The sequence below is a fragment of the Eucyclogobius newberryi genome, unplaced genomic scaffold, assembly GCF_026437365.1.
Source record: "Eucyclogobius newberryi isolate DKJ021-1_F unplaced genomic scaffold, fEucNew1.0.hap1 SCAF_19, whole genome shotgun sequence".
Taxonomy (NCBI): Eukaryota; Metazoa; Chordata; class Actinopteri; order Gobiiformes; family Gobiidae; genus Eucyclogobius; species Eucyclogobius newberryi.
This window is the reverse complement of record NW_027315823.1, coordinates 19,345,472-19,358,013: the sequence shown is the minus strand read 5'-3', so window position 1 is coordinate 19,358,013 and position 12,542 is coordinate 19,345,472. Positions and strand designations below refer to the sequence as shown.

Below are 12,542 nucleotides of genomic sequence, written 5' to 3'. Positions count from 1 at the left end.
ATTCTTCGGGGGCTCTGGGACAACTTGTCAGGAGCAGAGACAGTATATAGACCTCCAGATCTATGAACTATTAGTGCATTATACAAACAACTTTTTGGGTATGTTTCCTTGAATTTGTTGGCACTTAGTTGCTGCAATAGTCTCAGATGAAGTAACAGAAGTCCAATCCTACATTCAAAGTATTGTTTGTAATTGTAAGGCAAAATATTTTAGATTGAGTGTTCTATAGCCAGACATTGCAACCGTCTTTCTGTTTTTATTTGGTTTAGTACATTTACTTATGCAATATTTGATAACATCCGTACTTCTTCAGCTGCTCTCCTGATAACTGCAGTATTATATCAGCGACTGCACCCTAGCAGCATCTATCATAATACCTATTTTTAGCAGCTGTCGCCTCAAATGCCCCTTGTATTACAACGTGATGAGTGGATTGTCTTTTCGTCAAATGTGTCTAAAAAGGAGTAACCTGAATATGGTTTCACTCTTCTCCCACACCGCTGTTTGGAAGAGGTTTGGCTTCTACATGATCCTAAAATAGTGCCTTTCAATAATTTAAACACTCAGAACCTGGGAGCACAAAACATACATTTTCATACAAGACTGAATTAGAACTAAAGATAATTAGCAAAAAGGCAGTAATGTGTTATCTATTCGCCACAGACCAATGCTGTTTTAGGCTCCTGAATAATCTCAAACGCAGGTCCATATTTTGGTTGAAGCCTTCTTGATATGGATCACCTATGTTAGCACTTCTATTCCCATATTATTATATAGATAAGAGGTTGAGGTGTGGCTTTATTTTAAATGAACTGTGTTGAAAAAAGGCACTATACTCAACATAACCTCTTTTTGTCCCACTCCTCTATGCTTCCCTCTGCTGCAAGGGCAAAGAACCACAGGCATTTTATCCAAATATTTATTGCTTAGTTATTTCTAAGTGCATGTTCTAAAAAGATTACATCTAGTCAAATAAGCACTATCACTGTAAAACATGTCCAGCATGTACACTGTTTAAATTAACATTCATATTATACACGACATGACATCTTTGCAACTATTACCTCTAGGTTCAACATTGTTTCAGCAAGAAAATCTACAATATGTTATGGTTTTATTTAAACAGGTAGACGTTCTTTACGGTGTGGCTGTAGATAAGCGCTGTATCGTGTTTTCAGATTGATCTTGCTTACTTTTCTCATTTCTTGTCACATTGGCGTCTGGAAATCCTGCGGGAATGGAAAATATTATTAAGATGAAACAAAAGGAAAGCTAATCTCAGCCTGTGATTACTTTAGAGGCAGACAAATCAAATCAACTAGTTCATGGAGTAGAGCATGTTCCTGGTCACATCCTTAAAATCCATCTGCTTTTTATAGACTCATTTAGCCCGACCAGAAGCCTATTTATCATGTGTCTGAAGACGTGTCGTACCGTTGGAGGCACTCTCTTTCCATTTGAGCTTGTTGTCTTCAGTAAGCCGTGTCCAAGTGGAGCGGAAGCTGACCAGTTCTGCTGTGATGTGAGCCAGACTCCACTGCAGCCCTCTGGAGCTCTCCTTCCACAAATTACTGGTGAGGAAACACAGAGGCCTGTCACCCACACTTTGTGCTATGACATTACTCTCTCTTTAGCCTCACCAACCTGTGCCTGTTGCAGGGATCTGGAGGCCCGGGGTTTTCCTCCACTAAGGGAATGACAATCTTTTCTGCCATGTCAGTCAGCAGAGAGAATGAGGGGTACACTATAAAATCAATGAAACCTGTGGGACAGAAAAGTTACCTTGAGAGTAGACATATGACTCATAACAAATTTAGCACTACATACCAATTTGTGAATCTGCCACCAGGGTGGTTTTGCGGTCACACAATGGAGAGAAGGGCAGTCCAAGTTCTGCCTCTCTATCACCCTCAGAAAAACAAACAAGAGAATATTTCTTAAAGGGCATCCACACACCGTTCAAAATAAGATTAGATTGAGTCTGGCCACCCGAGGCCTGGGAACTATGGCTTCAATCTGACACAAGTGCCTGGCTGAGGCTGTCAGTCATGATAAACAGAATAAGTGTGTTGTAGAATAAATGTAAGTAGTCTGGAAGGGGAAAGAAGAGGCATGAGACTGGAGTTCTAATGCAGGATAAGTTTACAAGACATTGTGATTGTATGTGCATTCCAGAGTTCTCCAGGCCAACTCTGCTTTCATTGTAGGGAGTAATGTACTTCTGATGACATAGAGCTGAGCTGACAGTGATTGTGCGTTTACATGCGCACAAATGACCCGGTTATGAGAAACCGGGTTATTCTCACTGGGATATTCCAATAGTATCCAGAATACTGTGCCCTGATTTCTCACACTGCTGCTGTACTGAGCATGTGAAAACACATTTTGCAGGAGCAGCTAATTTCTCAAAAGGACCGGGGCTTTTTTATTTATATAATTTTATCATCATAAATCCTTTAAGTAGCCTACTGTACAATACTCTGTACAATACAGCCTACTTTTAAAAGCAAACTAACTTCTGTGACTGTCTGTGTTGCTCTGAGACTGACATGAGACATGAGATTGTGCTTCGCAGGCTCATGCTCTTATTTGAATGTATTTTGTCCCCACGAGCTACAAACAGATCCATGGCCAAAAAGCCTTAAGTTAGTTAGCAAAGTAGCTATAAACATGTTGAGCTCATTGCAATATCTGTGCCATTGTTGCCATAGTTACCACTCTAGATATCCAGAATATTCAGATGACACATGTAAACAAGGTCATGAGTCTCCTGGTTTCTCTGAGCGAATGTAAACACCATATCCAGAATACTGTCATAATTTGAAATTTAAATTGAATTGTGGAAAGCCGCTTGAGCCATCTTATTTTCAAGGGAATACCAGGATATTGCAACCGGGCTATGTAAACACATTCAGTTGACTGGCACAGGGAAGAGATGTTATTTTCTCCAACAAAATGCAATATGAACAGAAGTGGGATTAGATTCAAGAACATCATACATTGGCCAAGGATTGTGCCAAGGATCAGACATATTGTGCTTTCTATATTTATAATCAATACAGCCATGGATCATTATCTTACATATATGACATTTTAAATCACAATATTGATCTAAACAGTCTTTTTCAAACGTGACTATTTAGAACAATGCAGGAGAAAAAAGATGAGCATGTAGGAATCACTCTAAATACAACTTCAAGTGGGTAAATGAGAAGAGAAAACAATTGTAACGTGATTAAATATGAATAATACATCTCCTTTAAACTATACCCACTTCCACTTTGCACATCCATCTGTAGCGTTGTATGCTTTGTATTTTAGACACACAATACATCACTTTAAAAGAAGTGACCACTTACCTGCCTAAAGAACTCCTCCATAAGGGCTTTGGTCCAGCGAGAATGCAGCATCCAGGGTTTGGAAGGATGGCTGATATCTGCAGTGTGGAGCAGCAGAGACAGCGCTTTGGCCTTGTCTATCCTGTGAGACAAAGAGAAGGCAGAAGTACTATTTTGTAAACAATAATTTCCTTGTGTTGTACTAATCTATTCTTTATATGTTGTATTGTTTTGTTACCTGCAGAGCAACTGCGGATGTAAATGTAGGTCAAATCCAGCATTTCTTACATTTGTTCAATACAGATGTTCATTAATGTGCATTGTCCCTATTAAATACATCAATAAATACACAACCAAATTGATAAATAAATAGATTCAAAAATACATACATGGTCAATACAGGGCCATATCATAACTCTGTATTTATTTTGATTTTGATCTGTGTATTGTACAAGAAATCAGACAACTATTGCCAGACACTTGATTTCTAAGTTTATAGTTGTTAAGTTAGGTAAAGTTATAGCATCAATAAAACACAATTTTAAATAGTAGTTTATTTGTATAGTTTAAATAATTACTTGTATTTCCAAAAACTAGATGGATAAATAAGGGTTAATTGTTACATGTAATATAAACATATAATAAACAATTCCAAAAAGTATTACAAAAGTATTCGAACAATAATCAAGCCTCTGTCGTATTTGATTCTATTTTACTGCTAAGTCCATTTAATCTATTAAGTTTCAATGTACAAAATAGATTACTGCATTTTTTGTGTTACATAAACTTTAACGTCCTGCTCCATACATTACATTTCTCTTATCGTTTAACAGTCGTGAATTCTTACATGGCACCAAGAAACTATTTTCAAACTCATGGTAATGTGGAGGATAAGCTCACCGCTCCTGCTGCTGTAGACAGGACTTCATGGCTTTGACTTGGAGCAGGTGGGACGTCATGTCAGTGGCCAACACCATCTCGATGACCAGAGTGCGCATCTCCCTGGACATGGAAACAAACCGAGACACACAGAGTTTAACAGACAACCTTAAGTCTAAGGCTACTATGGATAACTGAGGACTGCAGTAAAGTTTGTATATGCTGCTGTTTATCTGAGGTGACTACAGCTTGAGTTTATGTACAAATAAAACTACTACATAACATGACAGTCTAGCACACAATAGTTTTTATGCATTCATAATTAAAACATAAAACAATAACAAATAATATGCAGGACAATAGAGCCTTGACTATATTAGTAACATGATCTTTATTGATTTATCTTGAAATTTTACACCAGAGTTTAAAGGTCTGGGTCAAGAGGCAGCCCTAATGCTGGTATGATTTAGTTCCCGTCTGTCACATCATTTATCACGTCCCAATTTGAATGGATTTGATCACATCAAATGTTTTAGGGCCAAAAAAATAATACATTTGACTACTAATTTGGTAAAGGTTTCACAAGAACTTTGGAACTCTATACAGTACAGACTACACTTAACTGTGTATCTTGTAACTGTGTATTTGAATCTTACATCCATTCTTCTCGAGTTAAATTCAAAAATATATTCATTTGGTCGTTCTGCAGGAGACGAAACGCTGCGCTGAGGTGGTGGCTTTCTTGAACAGACCGGTCATTGTAGATGAGGGCAAACTCTGACCTGGGAAACAGAAACACAGTTTGTCTTTTAGGAGTCATTCAAGTCCAAACGATTCCCCCACATTGACATAATCTGTTTTGATTATATAATTGAAATAGTATTATGTTGTTCATTTGTAACACACAGCCGTACGCCCAGCACAATACATCACATTACACATTGAAACTGCAAGTGCAAAGTGCTCAAAGAAGGTGGGAAGCACATTCGCCAAAGTTTCATTTGATTGTGATAACAGAGTTGGTTAATGGACCATATTGTCCTTTTTTAAGCTCAAAATGAAGGTAAACCGATGTAGGTTTTATCATCAACTAGATGTGTTTGGATATAAAATACACTATTGAACTGTAAATAAAAATGTTGATGACAGAACCATATGTATATTTCAGGTTTTCACTCCTCTCAGCTTTAACGAAAAATGTATTATTTATTATTATGAAATTTCCCCATGTGGGACAATAAAGGAATAAAGGAATATCTTATTTATTGTTAACTGAACAACCTTGAAAATGTGTTTTTAAATCCAGTAATTGGATATTTTCTTTTGTATGCAAGCTTTAGTGCGGCTGCATTATTTCACAGAAGCCTTGACTCACCCTAAACTGTCTTATCTTATGCAACAAAGAAGGCCAGATTTATATCCATGAAGCCCATGGTATATTTAATATTAAACAGGTCATACAAGTCTAGATGTAATCCATTACACATAACTGTACTGCTAGAAGATAAGAAGAAAAAGAAGACTGTTTGAATTGTGGCGAGTGTCTTTTTGTTTCACTTACAAACTAAAATATTACTATGAGCATAAATATTATCTTTAGCCTGGAAAAATCCACAAACATCTAAAAATACAGCACTGCCCCATGAATTTCCCTCCTGTCCAACATCCAGCTTGACAGAAACTATACATGGAATATTGAACATCTGTATCAAACAGGTAAGAATGATAAAGACATAAATCCTTGTCAAGTAAAACAGAAAGTGTCTTTAAACAGGAAAACCTTAAATATTACAAAGAAGGCAGGTAAATAACTCAGGTGAATACTTCTTTATTGACACAACTTACGGTAAATATCAACCAAAAACGGGAAAATCTCAGGGAACAAACTCAGAAACAGGGGGTAACGCAGCATCAGATTTCACATAAAACGGTTGAAGATCAGATATAAATGAAGAGCTTGAGTGTCTCTTTTAACTGGTCAACAGTCGAGCAGAGACTGAATGAGCAGCACATGAGGGAGTACATGTAACAATGGGATGTTTAGGGGACGAGAGGCAGCTGTGGAGAGCAGGAAAACAAGAGAGATAGTAAAAGATGGACCGGAACTGGCTGAAAAATGGAACTGAACTGAAGATAAAAGGGCAAAAGGGCAAAAGGCAGAACTGTGACAATCTGTGATGCTATTTCACTCTGGGGATGTAAATAGCTGAGTGCTTACTTTGTGTGGATGTGAAAGTTGTTAGTTGTTCCTGTGTGTTCGAAGTCATGGATTGCTGCAGCAAATAAAGATGCCATTACTTCAAGCTCCGTCAACCAGTGCTTGAAACACAAGAGACAAAACACACAATGTATAATGTTCTGCTTTCTAAAGGTCATGTATTGTAGATTACTTGTTCTGCTCACAACACTGGTCAGAAAGTAAAAACTATCTATCCCTTTCTCAAATGTCATACATACATTTGGATTGATATAGCTGTAAATGCACATAACAAATGCACGCAGACTTTAACTGGGTCGATTTAACACTTCTCAATGGTAATTTCCAGTGTGTTATCATTTAATGAAATGAGGACTAATTATGGGAGCTGTGCTTGAGTGGGTACCACAAGTCCAGAGCGCAGCAGCAGACAGTGGAGGGTTTGGGTCACATCAGCAGCGTGCACGTGGTTATGGTACGGGTTGTTGTGTTTGCAGTATCCTCTCTCTAAAGCAGACAGGAACTCTGTCAGACAGGAGATGGGGATCTGCAAGAAAATGTGAGTAAAGCCACACAAGTTAAGTTTATGTCAACAACAAATGCGTTCAGAATTATGCACTGTTTAAACTGACAACAGTGTATGGTGATTATAATTCATCCAGTTCAAGTAATACAATGGCAAGTAAAGCGCAAAACCAATCAGACGTAATCAATCTCTGCATTGAAACACCTATACTATTAGGAAAAGCACCAAGCATATGTGCAGAATACCTCAAATATGAACAATGTACGTCAAAGATTAAAAACACGTCTGTATCAATACTGTATGTATGAGTGAATAAACCTTAAATCTGTTGTTGAGGTCATATCTGGCGATGAGCTCAAAAAAGATTGTGCGCAGGGCATGATCTGAACTGGCTGTGCTCAGAGCAAACACGTCAAAGCTCCAGCGGTCCACGTCCTGCATCAGAAGTGATGGCATTATTGATGTAAACGGGTGTTTCCACAGAATGTTTTGCCAGGAGAGATTTATGAATGGCCAGTGCTTACCCTGAGGCAGTTTATGACCACTGTAGGCTGGTCTGGGAGGGATGCAGTGTAGGACCTCTTGAACATCCTGGAATAATGCAGTGTTTATTTAGAATGTAGTTATAGTCTATGTGTTGACATGCTGCAGCCATCTTGTCTCAGGAGATGTTTATTTAAATCCTATATGGCCTTTTTTTGACTTGGAAGAATGTTTTACTGCGAAGATGAGGCTCATTTTTAACAATATGACTAAAATAACAACAACAGCATGTTATGTTGTGTTACATTACATTTGTACTACATACAGTATAATAATATATTTATAAAGAGATTATAATTAATAAAGGGCTTTTCCTTTATTTATTCTCTATATGAAAGAGACGGTACATTGCCACCATACAGGTAACCGATGTCATGTACATAAGGCTTCTTGCCATAGGCATGTGCAGCCTCCGTCCCTGGTTAGGCTTCGAGAGATGTTAGTACAAATAGAAAACACTACAATAGAAAGTTTGTTAAAAGCATAGATTGGAATACATATAAATAATTAGACATATCTGTCCACTAAACATCCCAAGGCAGTTTAGTGTTCACACTGTTGATTTTCCTTCAGCCAGTATTTCAGTTTTGGGGAGAAAAGTCTAATGTCCAACTGTGACTTAAGCTCCAGCAGTGAGGAGTTCTATAAGTGTGAAGCTTATCCCACCTTTTCACTGCAGTTACCACTTATTCCAGCTCTTGTCCTAACACTTTCATTTTATATATTTTTGTATTGTTTTTTTGATGTACCTTTCAACAAATATGCCTGCCTGGACTGCATGAACAATGCTGCGAAACTTAGGTTTCTCATCTGATCTTCGAAGGGGGCGTCTGATCTTCTGAGTGAAGGTGGATGCCAACCAATCCGTGACTTCTGAAGGAACTTCATCCGACTGCAACTGCTGCAAGTCATCCTCTGACTCCAGACATTGCCTAAGGAGAAAGAGATGACATAGTGCTGTAATCTGGGTCTTGAGTACTGGGCCTTGAGTACTAAACAACAACAACAACAAAAGTCAATGTAACTGTAACTGTAACTGTATCATTTTCTGTACCTCGTTCCATCAAGGTACACAGCCTCCAGCAATGAGGCAGTAATATCCAAGTTATTTTTAATTTCCTCAAAGTTGACCTCTTTCTCGTCCAGCTGCTTCAGCATACTTCTCAGCCTGAAAGTGAACAAAGGGAGTCAAAAGCAGAATTAAGAGAACTTATCATATGAATGCTTTTTAAGTCATTCTGACATTGATGTGGCATCACAGTTTTCTATAAAGAAGTTACAAACAATATTTATTTATGATGAGTTTTGAGTCCATACCTGGAGGAACGATATTTATTTTAACAGGTATTATTGTTCGTAAATGGAAATAGTTTGCTCGGAAGTCATTTCTCTGCCAAGATGTCTGAATGCAGCTAATGGTGCCAAATATTCTTAGAGGAAAACTTCCCATGGCTCTTGGCTTATATAAGGCACATTCTGTCAAAGTAGACTTGACGAAAAACTATGACATTTGCTACATTTGTGTTTGCCTGAGAACATTTAGAAAACCAATCATCACTTGTATATAAAAAGAGCCGTAAAGGTATCTGTGTTTTAAATGACATACATGATATGCACCAACACAAAAGCCAAGTCTTCCCACCCTGAGTGATAACTTGAATCCCCTGCAGCAGTAAATCTGCAAGCAATCACTGACAAGAGGAAAAATGTCCCTCTTATTAGACATATACAAGTGAATTAATTTCCTGTCACAAAGAAAAATGCCTTTGCCATTACACCACGACTCAACTGCATGTATTTCTGAGAAATTGTGTGCAAATAAAACCAGACTAAATCATATGCCAAACATTATAGCTAACAAGTGTTTATCACACTGGCAAAGGCCTTTCAGAAGCTGTTGAGTCATAAAAATAGCACGCATGCAAAAGCAGGGGCTCCATTTAAAGTGAGTAATCTTCTTGATGCTCTTATTGTTTGAATGAAAACACTCTGATGGGAGCTTTACAGGAAATTTCACATCAAGTACAATTGTGTTTACAGAGACAAATGGCAATCCTCCTCTGTAGAAGCTAAGAACAAGAGGTGAACTACAGCTGGCTCATGTCAAGATAATATACAGACACACCTACGAGTATAAACTACAGAAATGTGAAGTTTCCCTGGAACAACCAAGCAAAATACACAGGATACATCAAAGAGTTTACCAAAAGAAAGCACCATGAGTCAATGTATCACTCTTTGTAACATTATATAAAGTACGTACTTTCTAACGGAAGTGGAATACAGAAAACCTTGAATATTTCTTGTTAAGGTCTATCTAAGGTTATGTTTCTGGTCTGAGACATTAACTTGATGTAAAGGTTTATGACAGAGAAAAGCGCAACTGTTCACTTTAATTTAATTTAATTTTCTGTGTGTGTGTGTGTGTGTGTGTGTGTATATATATATATATATATATATATATATATATATACATATACAATACACAAAAACAGAACAAAGACCAACAAAAACTAAAACGTGAGGCCTATGTTAACAAAACCAGAATGGAAACACTTGCACATTTATATAATTAATATATTATCATTTTAAACATGTAAAAAAAAACAAAAAACTGTACCATTGCTCAGTCAGCACTTCATTCACTACATTTACCTTCATGTTGTATTTTACTGTTTTGAAATACTTCTCCTTTCAACAAAGAACACAATTTTATTGAAAAGGTTTTCTAGTGAAGGACATTGTATTATTATGATCACATACAACACTTTATTAGTGGAGACAAGTTGTGGTTTCTTGAAAAAAAGCCACTAAAATTGTTCTTTGAGTCATTTGAATCTAAGTCTTACCTAGAGATGGGCACCTGTAGCCGTTTCCTTCGTATCCGCACAAGTTCAGCCATTTTACACTCACCAGGAAAAAAGATCTACTAGTCAATATGTTCAATCAAATGGATTAACTTTAAAGTTGTCCACACCACCAACTCAAACTTGTGTGTCCTGAAACAGAGTTGTGTTTCAGCAGCTCTCCCGCCCCCTTAAAGGGGGGAGACTCCTCTGGGCTGTGATTGGTTGACAGGGCCCAGACTGTTGTCACTGTGTGTTGAATGTGTAAACATGGTGTAAACCTGCTATATGTGAAGTGTGAGTGAGCTGAAGTCACTGATCAAGTTTTGACTGCCAGGTTTTCAAGCCGTGTGTACTCAAATCCCAAATGAGAATTTTCCACTGCTGCCGCAAATCAGGGCAGTGCACAGAGGCTCTTTGACAGAAGCCCAGCAGTCACCCCCAAACCCAAACACACAAACAAAGGCCGTCCTCGAGCCCACAACAGCTCAATACATGGCCTGCTGTTCTGAGAAGGGAGAAGGGGATGTCTGAGTGATATGGCAAAAAAAGTAAATAATTTTCTCACTGCCTTTAAGAGGTAAATACAATGATCTGCTTCCCACTTTACTGTGATTGGTTCACTCATTCATGACAAAGGGTGACCGTGTCACCCAGCCATTGCTGCAGGGGCCAACAACTGATATGTAAAAATAAAAAAACATGTTTAACGTAAAATGGTCACATTTACACAGCACTTCAAGTGTCAGCAGTGCCACTTTTCAAGGCACTCAAAGGGCTTTGAACAAGGAACAACTCACCCTTTCACAAGTGTCTTGCCCAAGGCCACAACGGCAGGATTCACCCGAGGCAGCTGAGATCAATACTTTGGGTCAGAAGACGAGCACTCTGCCACTGAGCTACTTTCACTCCAAAGTGCATATGACAGGTTTGACTACAGAGGATTATATTAAAGATTTAGTTTGTTTAGTTTATAATGTTACTTCCTGGTCTCACATCAGCAGCAGTTGTGACATAGAGGTGATTCCACAACTGTTACTTAGCAACCATAATGTAAACAAGGGCCAAAATCTATATAAATTACACAATACTTGATTTGACCATTAATAATACCCGATAACACCTAAATGATTGTTTAAACTGTGAACAAATTGTGCCAGTCGTGTGTAAATTGTGTGGCACGTTGCATACTGATGACATAAGTAGAGGGAAACTGCTTTAGAGCTCTACTTCTTGTAATTCTTGTGTGTGTTTCCACACAAACTTTAAATTGACAAATGCAAAACCCTAACACATATTTACAACAGTGACAATCCCACCAGACAAAGTAATAATTGGAAAAACATGAGAACATATGAACTTTAAGTAATGGTATATTATATAACGTCAGTTCAGTTGGAGCTATAGGGCTAGACCCTGTGGAGAACCAGTCATCCCAAACAATTCTCACAGGGAAAACAAAACATGACATGCTCTGCAACGACCCTCCAGGGACAAGCTTCAGAACTTCTCTTGATAATTGTGTTGTTAATAGTTATATAATTTATAAAGCTAAGTCTATAACAGAGTATGTAATAGGAAATGCACACCAACAAATGTCAGAATTATTTCTGAAGGGGTGAAATTTGAATGTTTGGCTTTCAATCTTTAAAATGACTTGAGAGAAGTATAATGATTTCCAAAAGCAATATACAGTATATGAAATAAACCACATCACATCCAATGTAACCGCATCATGCCTTAAACAATCTCAAATCTCCTGTTATATGTTGTGCTCTATCACCATTGTGTGCCTTGGGAAAGCCCCTCCACACTGCTCCAGCTCCTCTGACTCTGCTCCCATGCTCTTTGACATGGCACAATGGCAAAATTAAAACACCACATGACTTATCAATGTTAGTAACAGTGATATCAAATGCCTCTAATATCACTATTACTTAGACAGATAAGACACAACATGCATGTAAAGAATGTAATGTTAAGTTGCTTCTCGAGTAAGCTACAGGTTTTGAGCAGCTTTTCTTTTATTGTCCCTTTTGAGACGAGTTTTCCATCTGAGCTCCCTGTGCACATTGACCAAAGCCAACAACTACTCTGCGTTTTGAATTTCAAAGCCCCAATTTGACTTTGCAGCCCAATAAATCAAGTCCCAATGTCATGTTGCATGTGCACAGGGGAACTACAGCATCAAAGACATGTCGGAAAGGGTCAAG

The 12,542-nt window shown here is 38.0% G+C and overlaps 1 protein-coding gene across 1 annotated transcript; it reads right to left on the bottom strand.

The window, feature by feature from the left end:
- Positions 1 to 905: 905 nt before the first annotated feature.
- On the bottom strand, positions 906 to 10,775 carry LOC140365558 (dual specificity calcium/calmodulin-dependent 3',5'-cyclic nucleotide phosphodiesterase 1B-like). Its single transcript, XM_072452053.1, has 14 exons — positions 10,333 to 10,775; positions 8,538 to 8,651; positions 8,233 to 8,415; positions 7,465 to 7,531; positions 7,259 to 7,375; positions 6,821 to 6,961; positions 6,436 to 6,536; positions 4,874 to 4,999; positions 4,239 to 4,340; positions 3,360 to 3,480; positions 1,828 to 1,909; positions 1,645 to 1,762; positions 1,435 to 1,571; positions 906 to 1,229 (listed from the first exon to the last, which is right to left on the bottom strand). The coding sequence occupies exons 1-14, from the start codon at positions 10,383 to 10,385 to the stop codon at positions 1,138 to 1,140; spliced, it is 1,554 nt and encodes a 517-aa protein (XP_072308154.1). The 5' UTR covers positions 10,386 to 10,775; the 3' UTR covers positions 906 to 1,137.
- Positions 10,776 to 12,542: the final 1,767 nt, after the last annotated feature.

Bases quoted from the DNA above. Each gene is read 5' to 3' on its own strand.
- LOC140365558 (XM_072452053.1), bottom strand. From the start codon at position 10,385: ATGGCTGAACTTGTGCGGATACGAAGGAAACGGCTACAGGTGCCCATC. The intron at 7,532-8,232 runs GTACATCAAAAA...GCATTATTCCAG, and splicing joins GCAGGCATATTTGTTGAAAG to GATGTTCAAGAGGTCCTACA. The intron at 1,910-3,359 runs GTAAGTGGTCAC...TGTTTTTCTGAG, and splicing joins TGGAGGAGTTCTTTAGGCAG to GGTGATAGAGAGGCAGAACT.